The sequence below is a fragment of the Sebastes umbrosus genome, chromosome 23, assembly GCF_015220745.1.
Source record: "Sebastes umbrosus isolate fSebUmb1 chromosome 23, fSebUmb1.pri, whole genome shotgun sequence".
NCBI lineage: Eukaryota > Metazoa > Chordata > Actinopteri > Perciformes > Sebastidae > Sebastes > Sebastes umbrosus.
The window spans coordinates 14,549,405-14,562,839 of NC_051291.1; the positions used below are offsets into that span (position 1 = coordinate 14,549,405).

Sequence of the window (13,435 nt, forward strand, 5' to 3'; positions counted from 1 at the left end):
GAAATAAGGCTCTGTTTTTCTAATGCAAAATAAAAAAAAAGGGGAGTTCAACAAGTCTGATTTGATGTAAATTAAACTGAGCCGCTCACAGATCAGTGGTGCATGCTAATAACTTTGGGAGCATGGAGTGGGAACCTGTATGGAGTTTCTTACTAAAAGTAAAAATCTAGTGAAAGGAGTTGGAAATGAAAATGCACTTCAATGCGGCTGATCACAGAGGACGCGAATGAGAACATAAACCACCAAAGAGTAAGCCGCGCGCCGCCGTATATATGCTGTAAAGTGCTTAAGTGTTGCCTGCTAGTCTGCAGTGCTATAAAATATAGTGTGCAATATGCAAGACCATTGTTCCCCTACAAGTGGTACACTGGTTGGAGTTTCCATAGCAACAAGCCTTGACTTTAAATTGTAGTGAACATAGGCAGAACTAGGTGTGCATGCATCCGAGTACAAACACACACACACACACAAACCTTCTAAGTGATCGCCCAAATGCGAACGCTCTGACACGAATACAGTGTTAAGCGCTCGCACACGTTTACGCACACGCAAGGCAATTTTAAAACAATCTGTAAAGGAGTAGAGCTGGCAATGAGCTACACGGTGGCCTGTTACATTGAGGTCAGATGAGATTCAGCAGGCAAACCGGAGAGAAGGAAGAGCAGACGAGGCCGGAGAGAACATCCCTGACAGAAAACAAGACGTTCCTCTTAAATGGTTCGGGATCAGTGGACTGAGACCTGTGTTTCCCCAAGTCTGCTCGCTCTACTGTGTGTGTGTGTCTGCAGGAGCTGATGTGACTGCTTTTAAAATGTAGCAGTCCTCTACGGCAGGTGTGAAGTTGTTTGTGTGTGTATATAACCATGACTTGTCTGGGTTTAAAGCAGCAGAGTATCTGTTTTCATGGTCTGAGGCAGGTGTGCCTCCAGTCCTAGTCTTTACTGTGTTTCATACCTGGTTGACTGTCTGACTATGAACACCGGGGGGACTGCATTCACAACATGTTGTCTACCGCCTTTACTGTCAGCTCTAAACATACCTGAAATACTCACTGCATGTTAACATCGGAAATGACTGGTGACTAATCCAAGCCATATTAGTATTTATAAACAGCTGTACTCTATTAATAAGAAATGAATAACCAACCACTGGAGAGAGGGGCCACCTTGTACTTAATGACACTGGGGAATCACGTCTAATGGGAGTACTATAACTACAGAAGAATAAGCAAGCAAAGCTGCTTTAATAAAACTCTTGCATAGATACAATACTGAGGGGATTACAAGTGACAACTTTATTAAAGGGATAATTTGGGTGTTTTGAAGTGGGGTTGTTTGAGTTACTTATCCATAGTCAGCTTATTACCTACAGTAGATGACGGTCGACACACCCCCACTTTGGAGAAACAGACAGGAATTACCGACGCGGGAGCAAAGCCACGTACAGCTTTGGACGGGGCCGGCAGTAAAACTTATTATAGCCACCTAAAAAAAAATCAATATCAGTTTAAGTGTACGCTATATTTAGAAGATTTTCACAGCTTTACCTTGCCATCAGACAGCCCTTTCCAACAGGGAACTGAAGCCGCTGTATGCATTGATGCTCTCGCCAAAGCCACCAGACTCCATTGAAAAAAACAATAATTTTGCCTCGCAGATCTCAAGGGTTGCTGGTCTGCCCCTGCCTTGTTTGGTTAGTTTGCTTGTGTTATTGTGTGACTTTTGTGAATCTGAACTAACCAAAGTCACACAATAACACAAACATACTAACCAATCAAGCAGCGATAGACCAGCAACTCCAGTGTTCTGCGAGGTAAAATTACTATTTTTTTTTTCAATGGCGTCTGGTTGCTTTGGCGAGAGCATAGATAACAGCTTCAGTTCCCCGTTGGAAACACAGACTGTATAGCTGTCTCTCAGCAAGGTAAACTGGAAAAAATATTCTAAATATAGCCTACGCTTGACTACAAAAGTACCTCATACAACCCCACTTCAAAACACCCGAATTATCCTTTTAAGATCTGTTTTCCAGTGGTAACAACAGTAGCTGCCTACTGCTGTTTACACTGATCATTTTTTGGAAACATCGCTGATTCTACTAATTATTTTCTATGAGGCAAACATTATCATCAAAAAGATGGCTTTCATCTTTCCACAGAAGTGCTTACAGTTTCCTCTTCATGGCTACCTACTATCTGTATTTCCCATTCCCTTTTCATTTACTATCTATTATTAACCTCCAGTTTTCTCCATTTTTTTTTCCACTGATGTGTAGCAATCCTCACTCTTCAGGGAGTTGGTCTCCACTCTCAGGAAGCTATGATATTTTAACATAGTGCCTGTCCTCCCACAGTGTGTGATTCCTTATCCTCCCTGTCTCGTTATAACTGTACCTTGGCTGGCTCTCCTGGGCCAGGTTTTCTCCTCTCTGGTAAGCGTGGTCTGCTATCTGAGTGGTGGACCTCTTGACGATCTGTTTCAGCTCCGGTTCCAGACGCTCCATTATGGCTTTGATGGTCTCTGGGATTTTCTTCAACTTGGCCAGAGCCTAAAGAGAGAAAGGGGTGATCGATACAAACACTTAAAGCAAGAATAGAGAGACTGAAATAATAGCACAGAACACAAGGGCTGGACGTGACATGATGGAGGTGTTAAAAATTCACTATTAACAGTGTGTGCGGTGTTCAGTGATGTTTGTACCTTGATGAGGATGCCCATGAACTCAGCACTGTTCTCCTCTGGGTCCACCTCAGAGAGGTCCGCTTGGTTCAACTCTCGCACATCCTGATCACGCACTAAAGAAAGTACACATACACATAGGTTAGCATGTACCGGAAGCGCTTACATCATATTTACAGGCATAAGGAGCCAATTATTTTAATAATGGAAGAAAAAGACAACGACAAAAAAGAGAAATAAAAAGTCCAAACAAACATCTAAAATCTACAATTTTTATCCATTTTACACTCCGGAAGCATTTGTTAACTATTCACCAGTTTCCCAAACACAACAGCTACACATGTACAAATTTAATAACCGAGATTCAGCTGTCACATTTTTAATAACACACTAAAACAAATAGAATTACAGCTTCAACGCCATTAATATACGACATCTTTCTCTTTTGAACGCACACACCTGCACCTATTCTGTTATCCTCCCCCCGTTCATGCTCTTTCCATCTGACTTAGCCACATTAGCGGCTAAATTGAGAGTGGCAGCATCGAATGATGCTCTAATTTCCATTAGATGGGGCCTCCCAATTCCCCATCAAAGCGCGTTAAGAGAGTTAATGTTTATGGCAAGTTAATGGACTTTGGGTGTATTTCCTCTTTTCCCCCATTCCAACTGTAGTTTGTGTAATAATTATGACAATTACTAGCTACAAATGAGGTGCTCTAATGCTATTAAACAAAATGGCAAGCGAGGCCATTGATGGAAGCCGGCTGCTGTGTCGTGACCACGGTTGTTAGCATGATGGTGCGTGGGCACTTACCGCGTGGCGGTGGCTAATCGTCAGTGTTCTCTTTGTATAATGTGGGGAAAACTGTGGTTTAGCTTATACCTTCAGACTTACACGGTAGGCGAAATGAAAGGATATTTATAATGTATTAGTGGTGATTCGTACATGTGTGTGTGTTTGTGTATTTAAGGACGTGACACAAATGTTCGTGGTAATGGGCTGAGCTGAGTGGATAAAAAGAGGTGGGGAGTAAAAGATACACAACTGAAATGACAGTTGTAGCTGACATATGCCCTCAGTGAAGACCTAAACACAACAGAGATAGAGAATGACAGAGAGAACTACAACAGTTTAATTAAAGAGGACATATCATGCTCATTTTCAGGTTCATACTTGTATTTTGGGTTGCTACTAGAACATGTTTACGTGCTTTAATGTTCAAAAAACACATTATTTTTCCTCATACTTTCTGTCTGAATATACTTGTATTCACCCTCAGTCTGAAACGCTCCGTTTTAGTGTCTGTCTCTTTAAGCCCCCCTCCTGAAAAAGCCCAGTCTGCTCTCATTTGTAACATAAGAAGAGGAGCCAAATCTGAATGGCTTATTGAATCACATGTTTTCTGATCTAGGCAGCCCACAAAAAACAAACTGACAAGGTTGTCTTATTTCACAGTTTGTGCGTTGGTAGGCACTCCAGATATCCAAATGTATGTGCACAAGCACTAAAAAAGTAGGTTTTTCATGATGTATCCCCTTTAAACTACCACTGGATGGAATAAAAATGTTGGCCGCATGGTAGCTTTCAGGGAAACCTTGCTTTTCAGGAGCAAATCATATGCTAAGATAGAGCTATATTTATCCCAAGGGGATAAGTAAGGCAGTGAGGTAGCAGCAGCACTAAGCTAATATGTTTGTAGATACCGAGTGGCATGCGCAGGGCGGTGTATGGTTGCATGGCATCCACAGAGCTGAAAAGAAACCGTGACTCGCTAACTTAGAACGCCAAGAGTGGGTGGTGAAAAAAAAAACTGCCAGGCTTAATATAAAAACTCAGAAACACCAAGGGAACACCAAGTTATTGCAGGATTAACTTTTTTCATTATCTTCTTGTTTGCGTTCGTCTGTTCTCTGCCTGGAAGTAATGCAGCGCTCTGACTCTGCGCCCCAACGACCAAGAGAGAATTCATACATTCAACTGAATACAGTTACAGTCTGCATTATCGGTCCCTGTTAAAGCGCTGGTTACCAGTTTGAGCGTAATGAATGCCGTTCCCCTGCTGTGATGACAGAGATGCTCTGTGACTAATGGTACAGATAGGGGGGGGACAAGATAATTATAATGTTAGCGAGCCGGGGGAATGTATATTATGATCATAGTTGAAGATGTTATGACATGTACAGCACGGAGAGAAATGTGCAAAATTGTGTATGTGCAAAGAGGTTTAGTTCTTTGTACGATAGTTCAGATCAGCAGATTCTGTGTGCATTCAATAATACTATGTCTGTGTGTGTATGTGCAAGAAGGATTGGCAATACACACTTGCAGCATAATGACATGCAAATGGATGTAAGCCAGAATGATGCTAATGACTTCATTATCACTGAGGATATCAGCACAGTGAAAATAAAATCGCATGAAATCCACACACTTTGTTTTTCAAAAGAGACCAACAACACGGCTTTGTTGATGTGTTTATCGCTATAGTTCTGTATGTATGCAATTTTAATGGAGAGCAAAACCATATAATTTCTTTTTCATGAAACACCCTCTTAAAATTCACAGTTCTTTTTGCTTCTCTTTTTTCCTTCACATAATCTTCTCGCCTATATTTTATCCCCCGAGCCACCAACCATTAATCCATCTTACCCCCCCCTATCTAATATGATCTAAGGAGCGTACCACTGCCGGATCCAGGTGTGCTGAACTGTGATGAATCCAGAAGCTTGCGTGGGGTGGACATGCTGCTGACATCCAACCCGGGCATTGGAGATGAGTCTTTGGCTGTAGAGCTGTGAAGAAAAAAAAAACATCCAGAGGAAAATAAGTCATGTTATTGAATATTTTGCTTTCTGTCTCATATAAAACATGATATTGCAACTGTAAGGCTTCGTCCGAAATCTCATACCATGCACTACATACTCAATGGGTGTACTATCGTTCTACATACTTTGGTGTGAATAAACAGTAGCGTGTATCTTTTTGGACGCACTCACTGTAATTTACTTCTTCACTTCCCGAGAGACTCCTTTACGGTTTGGAAACGTGTAACCATGGTAACCCGTACCAACCTCATGTGACCAAAACGACGGTTCGGCATAATCAAATTATTAATTAATTTAAAACGTATATTACACCTGGCAAGGTGAAATCTTATACTTACAATAAAATTAAAGCATTATTGACGTTACAGAGTTGTCCGTAAACGTCTGTTATGAACGTTGTCATCCCTTCCACATTACATTGTGGGATATTTATGCCGCCACAGTGTCCAGCGTTGCATACTGTAATATTTCACCGGAAATAGTATGCAATTTGCATACTATTGGTTTTATACTACGGTTTCGGGCAAACTAAAATACTGTTTTAGTTTACTAAATAGCATGTTAGTATGGAATTTCGCACTCAAACCCAATGGAAAAATCCCATTGGCTTTCTGTCGAGGAAACCAGGGTGATGTTAACTTCCTGGTTGGCCTACAAAAATATGTCATCCCTGGAGCACTCTATAGGCAAATTCGATTTAAAAATCTGCAGTAATAGCTTCTTTTATACACAATATAAAAGTTTAGTATGCGCTAACAGAAACGCAGCCACTAGCCTGGCCTTCTCCAACAAAAACAATCTACTGTTATAACAAAAAAAAGCCTTGCATCTCTGGGTGGGATTGGTGCTGCTTTCCAATGAGCCATTTATCAAGCCTTAAACCGGAGGTGGAAGCAATCCAGGTCCTTTAAGTTGGGGCGGTATAAACACAGTGTGTCTGCTAAGTGAGCGGGGTGTATGGAGGCTGGCTTGTTGTTAGAGGCGACCCAATACAGGAAGGCCAGGACCTGTCACCGCCTGACCCTCGGTAATAAATCACTGTACCTCACCAGCCCACCGCCACCATAATTACAGCACCCCACACACACACACATAAAAGTGCAAACAACACTTAGGCTGCACGCCATCCACGGAACAAAACAGCATCAACAGTGTGTTCAAAGCCATTGTGCCGCATTATCCGTAATAAGTTATACAGCCGCGTTGTGAAACGGAGGCATAGCTTTTGATTCTCCTAGTGGCTGCAAAACCCAAACTGTATAAGTTGAATTCTGTCATCTTATTTATTTGCTGCGAGTAATTGGCAACTGACATTTTCTCCGAAAAAGTGGTTTGTTCCCTGGAAACCAAACATATACTGTATATATGTATATCTCTGATGTTCTTAGAGTAGCCCCCTATCACGACTCTAAGCACATACCTCCCAATTCCCTATGAGTGAATTAGTGATGTTTGCCTCTTTACACTAAATGATGTGTTTTTCGTCTGTTTCTTTGGAACTTGGCAGCACAAAGAACAAACATAAAGAAGTAGAGCAACAAGTTACACAAAGTCTAATTGCTTTTTGTCAGTAATTGGCTTGCTTTCCTTACAGTAAACAATTGGCAAGTTGTCCCGGCAATGGAATATAACTCATAATGAATACAGTCTATACAGGCAAAACTTTTCAAAGAAGAAAGCCCTTTGAAGGCTACTTTTTTGACTAGATAATAAGCAAACAAGAAAGGGTTTTGGTACCTCACACCAAACAAACTGGCTTAAAGATGTATTTTATAATAGTCAATGACCCCACTCCCTCTGTCTCGCTCAACCTTGCAACACTCTAATATAGTAAATGAGTGAGAATCCTGTAAGAAAATGAAATAAAATATATTCAATATTTGTTGCGTGGACGCATAAAAGACTAACTACAGCTTTGCCGAATCTTATACGGATGTTAATAAAGTCAATTAAATCTGTAATCTCTGATTATCGTATCTTAAATTTAGACAGTTATGTTTTTGACCATTAGTCCTACTACTGTGCAAAATACGTAAGAACAACAGAAGCAATAATAAAACACTAATCACAACCACATAATATAAGAAATAAAGGAAAGCACCGCTTACCCTGTGAGACGAGCAGCATTTTTGTCCTTGTTCTTGTGTCCCAGGCGACTTGTGGACTTGATGTAGAGGTGTCGGTGCAGCTCGTCGATGAGCACAAGGTGGATGTTAAGCTTCTTGCTGTGGAGCTCCAGGCGCAGATCTCCGAGCCCCTCCACCTGCAGCAGGGGGCCTTCCAAGGACTCCACGGCTGATACCTGCATATGACGACATACCAGCCAATCACAGGTTATCCACAGCAGTACTTTTCAACTTTCATAGTGTCTGATGTTTTTAACATTTTATTAACACTTTCTATGAACCCCCATGTTTATAATGCATTCTATTTATAATGCATAACAATCTGCTTATAGCATTGCATAAACACAGTTATAAGAATAAATATGCATAATGCTTTATAAAAATAATCAGAAACTATTGTAAAGCATTTTTAATTACTTATAAAAGGTCAAGTATCATAATTGCTGGTCACTCACTGACATTTTTTTATGCAAGGAGAATAGTGTATTATAATTCCCATAGTTGTAATTCATTTTAATCTCTTTATAATGCATTATATCACTTTAATAATGCATTATAATGGGATTATAAATTACTCTAAGTCGTCAATGTTTGGTCTAAGTAAAGTAAAAGTTAATTTTACATTTTGTGTGTTGTTCTTGCATAGATTATATTTTTTTCATTTAGTTACCAAGATTTTCTTCTGCCCATAGTAGAAAGCCACAGAAAAGACATGTACAGCAGAGAGAGAGAGACAACACGACGGACACCTGGCCCAAAATTAAACAGGGGCACCCAACGAAACGGTAAAAAATCTAAATGCAACTCATTCTGTGGAGAATTTACATACAACTTTCAAAGCCAGTGAAAAACAACCATCAAACAACCAACATCAGAGGGTAGAGGTGGGAGGGCTTCCTTAACTCTCCTTGACCCTTTTTTTTCTCCTTGACCCTTACAAATGTAGGACAGTTATGTAAAGGAAAAACAGCTAGAGGATCTCTATGTGGTCATATTGAATTCTTACCCAACAATAGCTGCATAAGGGTTATACAGAGACAATAAATGTAATTCATCATCCCCTTAACCCGTGATTAGTGTTCCTCTGTTGGTGAAAAATCTGCCCAATTCTTAAATGGTGTCTAATGGAAATATAATCGTAATGATGTCAGACCGGCTTTAGATCATTCCATTTTACATTATACCTTCTACTTCTGATTTAAATCAAGAAACCTAATGGTTACTCATTGTTCAGTCAAAGCCTTTTTTAATCCCAAAAATTCCCTTATTAAGTGAGCTAGCCTTCAAGATTCTTCAATTCATCACACTTGTGCAAGAAGCTCCATTTTTATCTCCATCCATTGAATAAACTGCTTTTTTTATTAATATATATTATATATTATATTATTATTATATTTTTTAATATTCATTTATTTAATTATAATTTTGTATTTTATTTTCAATTGACCTACGAATATACATACTATTACGTACATTATATAACAAATATATTTCCCTTCAAAAAAGGATCTTAAGTTTCCTCGTGCCCTCCTGAGTCACGCTCTTCATGTCACCCATTTCCCCCTCCCTCCTCCCCTCTTTCCTCAGTTTTCATTAGCAGGAGCAGCAGCAGTTGTGGCATGTTTGCAATTAATAAATCTTCATGCCATTAAATAAAATGTGTCAGTCTGCATGTGTGTATTTATGTGTATGCATGCGACATTACTGTGTGTGTATTTTCAAGGGCACTAATGGCCAGATGATAGCGCTGCGGAGAATATCTGCATGGCCAGGGCAGGCCAGGAGGGAATGGGTAGCAGGGGGGGGAGGAAGGGGATGCTGGGCGGAGGTGCATGGGTCAAGTGTGTGTTGATGCAAATGAGAGCCACATTAGTGACAAGATGAGCTAATGCGCTGCATGATCAGCCCCCTTTGGTTTAATAGAATAACTCGGCATGCCTGCAAGGCTTTGCGCGTCCTGTGTGTGTTTGTGTACACACCTCCCAGATGTGTCTGATTATATGTGTGTGATTGTATGACTGTAAATCATTTAGCACTTATGTGTCTGTGTATCTGTGTGTGTAGGGGGGGGGGGGATATCTCATTACCATTGGGCTGGGATGACAGAGGAAGGCTGGTTAACATCATTAGGGGGCCGGGCCTGTCAGCGTAATGAGGGATATGAAGCCTCTGGTGAATTTGCTTGGGAGCAAGAGAGATGTGGAGAAGGACGGAGAAGATAAAGGAGAAGAAAGTATGACAGCTTATAACTAAGCTCTGAGCTCCAAGGGGAGGGGTGAGGGGGTGTCAGCAGTTGTATGTGTGTGCACCTGAGTTCTGTGACACTACAGGAAGAAGGGAGTGAGAGAAGATATAGGAGAGAGGAGAGGAGAGGTCTTTTTCTGGAACCAAAGCCAGTCTCATTTTTAACCAAACCCATGGGGTCTAGCACTGCCATTCAATAGCAGACAGAGAGCATAGTCTGAATTCTAATTGTCAACCCTTAGAGATAAGGCTCACATAAACACACACAGACACACACATAATGTTATGAAGAGCAAGAGACACTGAAGGAAAGATAGAGAGGCTAGGAAGTTTATTCCTGGCTAGTCTACGTTTACTACACTACACGGCACATATCGTAAAAAAGGTATGAACTGCATGAGTCTGTTACAACTTTTTGTTAAAGAATGAAAGAGGGGGAGAAATAGATCATAAGGAGAGAATAGGCAACAGAAGGCGCATATGAAAGCCAGGGAGACGTTAATCTGACAGATGAGCGCTGTAATGAGTGACAGCATGATGGGGAATAAACACTTCAGGGACTCTCAGAGAAGTGACACAGACAGTATGATGTTACAGCGGAGAGACACGGAGTGAGTGTGTCTTGCCAATATGCAGTATATCGGGGGGATGAATGCAGAAAACACTTTTTAAAAAGTCTTTAAAGATTGTCATATTCTGTCTCATAATCATAGATTTTTTTTTTTTAAATTACATTATTCCTTTGGCCAGTTTCAAGCACAACTTAAGTTTCTATTGAGAGATTTTTTTTCACACGCACAATTTTCAATACACACTTCTTATACATTTAACAAGTTGATGTGCAACAGAAACAAGCAGCCATTTTTTTAAATGTACTTCAATGAAAGAGAGTACTTTGAAACAATAATTCCATGGCTTTTATGAGTAAACACTAGGCCAGCTTTTCTCACAAAGCCATCAACTTGCTCAACAGCAACATACACTATCCAACATGTATGTACCGTTATTTATTTCTTTGTAAGCTAATCCATAGTGTCAAAAATGCACAAACTTAGAAATACATATGGAAAGTTGGTTGGACTTCTTTGTTAGTTCACAAACTAACAAAACATGCCTTTTCAAGGATGTCATAGTGCCATTTTGTGCATGTAAAAGGTCTGCAAAGTTACAAAAGCCCAAAGTCCACGCCAAAGGGAGTTACTCTCCCTCACAGAAACACTGCTCCGGAAATGCCTTGCTTGAAGTCCCGCCTTTTCCTCCGTAACGTGGTGATGTCACCAAGTAACACATTTGCATAACTGCCGCGCGTTTAGTTTGGTACGCCCTCAAACAAAGCTAGTTAGAGCGGAGCTGGAGAGGAGTCTGAAGAGTTTGGTTTTGGTTGATCAATCACAACAGAGTGGGCCAGCTGACCAATCAGAGAACACTGGGCATTTCAGGAGGTGGGGGGGAGCTCAAACAGAGCGTTCCAGACAGAGGGTGAAAAGAGGTGCAGCAGCACAGCCGGTATGAGAAAAATAAAGCATTTTTTTGAACATTAAAGCATGTAAACATATTCTAGTAGAAACCCAAAATACAAGTATGCAGCTGAAAATAAGCATAACAGGTCCTCTTTAAATGTGGGTTATTTAAAGTGGACTTTTCATACTTTATTTATTCATGAACTGCATAAATATGTCACCAAAGCAAAAGGTAGAACCAATGCATCCAACAGCATTTTGATATGGAGAGGAATATAAAAAATCATCTTTTAAAGTATGCTTCTTACATACCAATGAAAGTGCAACATCCTGATCAAGTAAAGCGCATCTGAAGTATGCAAAACATTGGCGAAGCGTCCAACTGATTTTGAACTTTCCACAACCTTTCAAAACACGCTGTACTGACTGAGCACAGGTTGAATGGAGTTCCACTTCTTTCCACCCCCACACAGAGGATTTCTCATGGTCCTTTGGGCGTACCATCATCCCTCTTTTTTTCCTCCTCCTCAGATGACCCCATTCTAGCAAACTAATTATTACCAAAGTCTAAAGGAAGATGTGTGGGCGTGACAGAGAAGGGAGAGAGGAAGGGGAAGTAAAGGAAAGGAGCGGTGGGATCACAGAGCCTGGTCGTTTAGTCCTCAGTACCATCCTCCAGCTCCCCTGTCGAGCATGCTGCAAAACACACATCAAAAGAACAAGAGCACACCCAAACATACACACCTGCAGCGCACCCACTGCACTTAGATGATGTTCTCTTGAAGTAAAAGAGTTGCACCCACTGGACTGTGTAAGGCTAGAAAATGATTCTTTAGAGGGATGAGAGGTGCCAGGAAATCAATCTTAGCATTAACACTTCATAGACGCTGGTGTTTATGTATGTGTCCTGTGCACACCATGGGTCTCAGAAGCATGGTGCTTGCCTCAGTTTTGCCTCAGTATTGCCTCAGATGCATTTGCATACAGTACAGTGTGTCAATAGGTTTTCCCACAACTTCAAAAACAAGACAACAATCTGTTCCTCGCTCTCGCTTACCATCAAGACCAAATCTATAGAGCCATTTCTTTTTTTTTTTCTCTTTCTGTCGGTATGCCTCTAACTGAAAAAAAAAGTACAGCTCACACACTCACACATATAAAAATACTCCCGTTCCAAGCACGTCTCTGGCCATTAGTTTTACTCACCAGCATATCTGTGGCATGAAGGTAGTGCTTGCTTGCCATATAGGCCTCCAGCCGTTGAGGCACCTGTTTGATGCTTTCGATCTCATCCAGCAGCTGGAGGACGTGCTTGTGCTCGATGCCCTCTATCCACAGCTTCCTCAGCTCGTCCCTTTTGCAGTGGAGCAGCATCTTACAAGACAGGAGATTCTCCTTCACCTGCAGGAAAGATGGAGTTGAAATTTTTTAAAAAGTAGGACGCAATACTAATTCAAGACCACTGGTCTCATTTTAGGTGCAGCAGTGCCAATAAACAAAAGCATTTTGGAAGTGTAGATCATACCACAACTACAAATACTGGAAAGGTACGGTTGTAAAAAAAAATACTGTTCTAATGAAAACTGAATGATAAAAAGTAATTCACTCCTTACTTCTGAGTGCTTGAGCGATACATGTGTCTTTACGGATTCAAGCTCCCATAAAAATGCTGTTGCCACACCACACTACTGAAAGCTATAAAGAAAGATCCATGACAGCTATACATCCTTAACCTCCCCTCTTTTTTCCTGCATCAAACTGGATTTTCTGGGCTCACTTTCATCAAAGAATCTAAATTTCCAGTGACACAAAATAATGGTAATAAAGGTGACATATATAACATTAATAATGTCAACTTAAATACTAGCTAACTAAAAGAAAACTAATAAGCTAACTAAAAGACATGAATATGTTATCAGTGTGGGGAATGTCTGAAAGGCAGATGAAATATAGAAAGGAAATAACTGAACTAGTGTGGGAGGTGTGTGGAGGGTTTCCACTTCTGGCTGATTAGCTTGGCTGATTCGAGGTTGGGCAGAGCTACTGTATGATGGAATGTTTGAAATGACAAACTCACATTGGCAAATAGGCCTTTTCG

The 13,435-nt window shown here is 40.8% G+C and overlaps 1 protein-coding gene across 2 annotated transcripts in view; it reads right to left on the bottom strand.

Annotated features, from left to right (window-relative positions):
* exoc4 (exocyst complex component 4) overlaps window positions 1-13,435 on the bottom strand; it is a 135,195-nt gene that overhangs the window by 119,015 nt on the left and 2,745 nt on the right. For both annotated transcript variants that reach the window (XM_037760049.1, XM_037760050.1), the window contains exons 3-7: window positions 12,544-12,738; window positions 7,616-7,809; window positions 5,365-5,474; window positions 2,700-2,794; window positions 2,393-2,547 (exon numbers count right to left, since the gene is read on the bottom strand). In XM_037760049.1, the coding sequence (XP_037615977.1) occupies window positions 2,393-2,547; window positions 2,700-2,794; window positions 5,365-5,474; window positions 7,616-7,809; window positions 12,544-12,738 (749 nt within the window). The remainder of the gene's footprint in view (window positions 1-2,392; window positions 2,548-2,699; window positions 2,795-5,364; window positions 5,475-7,615; window positions 7,810-12,543; window positions 12,739-13,435) is intronic.